This window comes from Penaeus monodon, chromosome 19 (assembly GCF_015228065.2).
Source record: "Penaeus monodon isolate SGIC_2016 chromosome 19, NSTDA_Pmon_1, whole genome shotgun sequence".
Taxonomy (NCBI): Eukaryota; Metazoa; Arthropoda; class Malacostraca; order Decapoda; family Penaeidae; genus Penaeus; species Penaeus monodon.
In genome coordinates, this window is record NC_051404.1 from 48,777,278 (window position 1) to 48,778,730 (window position 1,453).

A 1,453-nucleotide genomic window follows, 5' to 3' on the forward strand; every position below is an offset into this window, starting at 1 on the left:
GATATTTCTAATACCTTCACTGATGGATTAAAGAAATAACCAATTTTCTTGTGATATTAGTATTAGCAGAGTCCAAGCTAGAGTAAATGAGTACTTTTTTGCAAAAATATTGTTATTTCTACATGACTTTGTCTAGCCAGTGATATATTCCTTCTTAGCTTTTAATTTTTATTTTTCTTGACAAGAGCAGTTTGTAGATTCAACCAACCTACCTTTTCAGTATTATTTATTATGTATTGAAATTGAATTAAATATCTGATTATGGTTTTAAGATTCAAACCCCAATGATTCACATGATTCATTGACTGTATGAGGTGAAAGGTGTAGCAGTAAGTGCTCTGAAACCCTGACATTCAATCATTTTTCTTGCCCAGGAGAACTTGTCACGGAAGAAGCGGACTCGTAAATCACAGAAGATGGACACAGATGATGTGGATGATGGAGTCAAACAGATTTTGGCATTACACCCACTGTCTGTAAAAATTTGCGTCAACACCAAAGGTATACCTCAAAGAGAATAATTCATGTCATCTTTTTAGAAAATCAATGACTGATTCAAACAACAATACAGATATTGTGAAGGTGTTAGGTTATTGATTATTTTTAAGCATGCATATTTTGCAGATGGCAACAGTGTGGTCATCACATTTTATCATATGCAAGTTCTGCGCATAGTAACAGTCAAGTGCTCTGTTCACCTACAAGAGAAGAACAAGTCAGTGCTGTCGTGAGTAGCACTTCTTACTTTTCATGAGGAATATATATTTGAGGGAGTTGGTAAGTTTTTCTGTCAGAACAGAGTATAAGGAAAGCTCTTTATTTTATTTTTACAGAGATGTGATTAGTGGTGACACACTCCTGAATTGCCTGTTTCCGAAGGATGATGGGGAGGAATCACCAAACCCTGCCAACTTCTTCCAGCTTGTGCGCCTCCAGATCCAGCTAAAAGATCACCTGGCATCCACAGGACGACCTTACAAGTGGGCACAAAATCTGTCTGGCTTGTCATTCTCTACAAGTGAGCAGACCACCACAGATGATGGACAAGACAAGGTGATAAAGTGTCTGTTATTGCAGTTATGAATAGACTCAGATACTTACAAGCCAATCAGGTCCATGTCATTTTGTGTTGATTTTGAGCTTTCATTGATAAAAAATTAAATAATGAATGTGATTATTGCTAATGGGTTTCTTGTTATCAAGGCTGGATATAAAGAGAAACTTTTTAGAAGATCCAGTAGACTGATTATGGTAGTATACTACTTACAGGAATTACCAGTACACAGAATATATAGATACTGATTTCTAATATAGAATATACAGAAATGTTGTTTAGTTACAGTACACAGTAAACCTGGCAAGAATATATCTGTTCAGTGACAAAAGAGTCCTCTCTCTTGTTGGATGGAAGGACAGGCAGAAATTGTGATGCATTTTAGCCTATTCTTGTCTT

The 1,453-nt window shown here is 36.0% G+C and overlaps 1 protein-coding gene across 1 annotated transcript in view; it reads left to right on the forward strand.

Moving 5' to 3' along the window:
- The window catches only part of LOC119585427 (THO complex subunit 5 homolog), a 24,124-nt gene that overhangs the window by 11,077 nt on the left and 11,594 nt on the right, over positions 1-1,453 (forward strand). Inside the window, 3 exon segments of the mRNA XM_037934087.1 lie at positions 375-501; positions 625-727; positions 834-1,053. Coding sequence (XP_037790015.1) covers positions 375-501; positions 625-727; positions 834-1,053 — 450 coding nt within the window.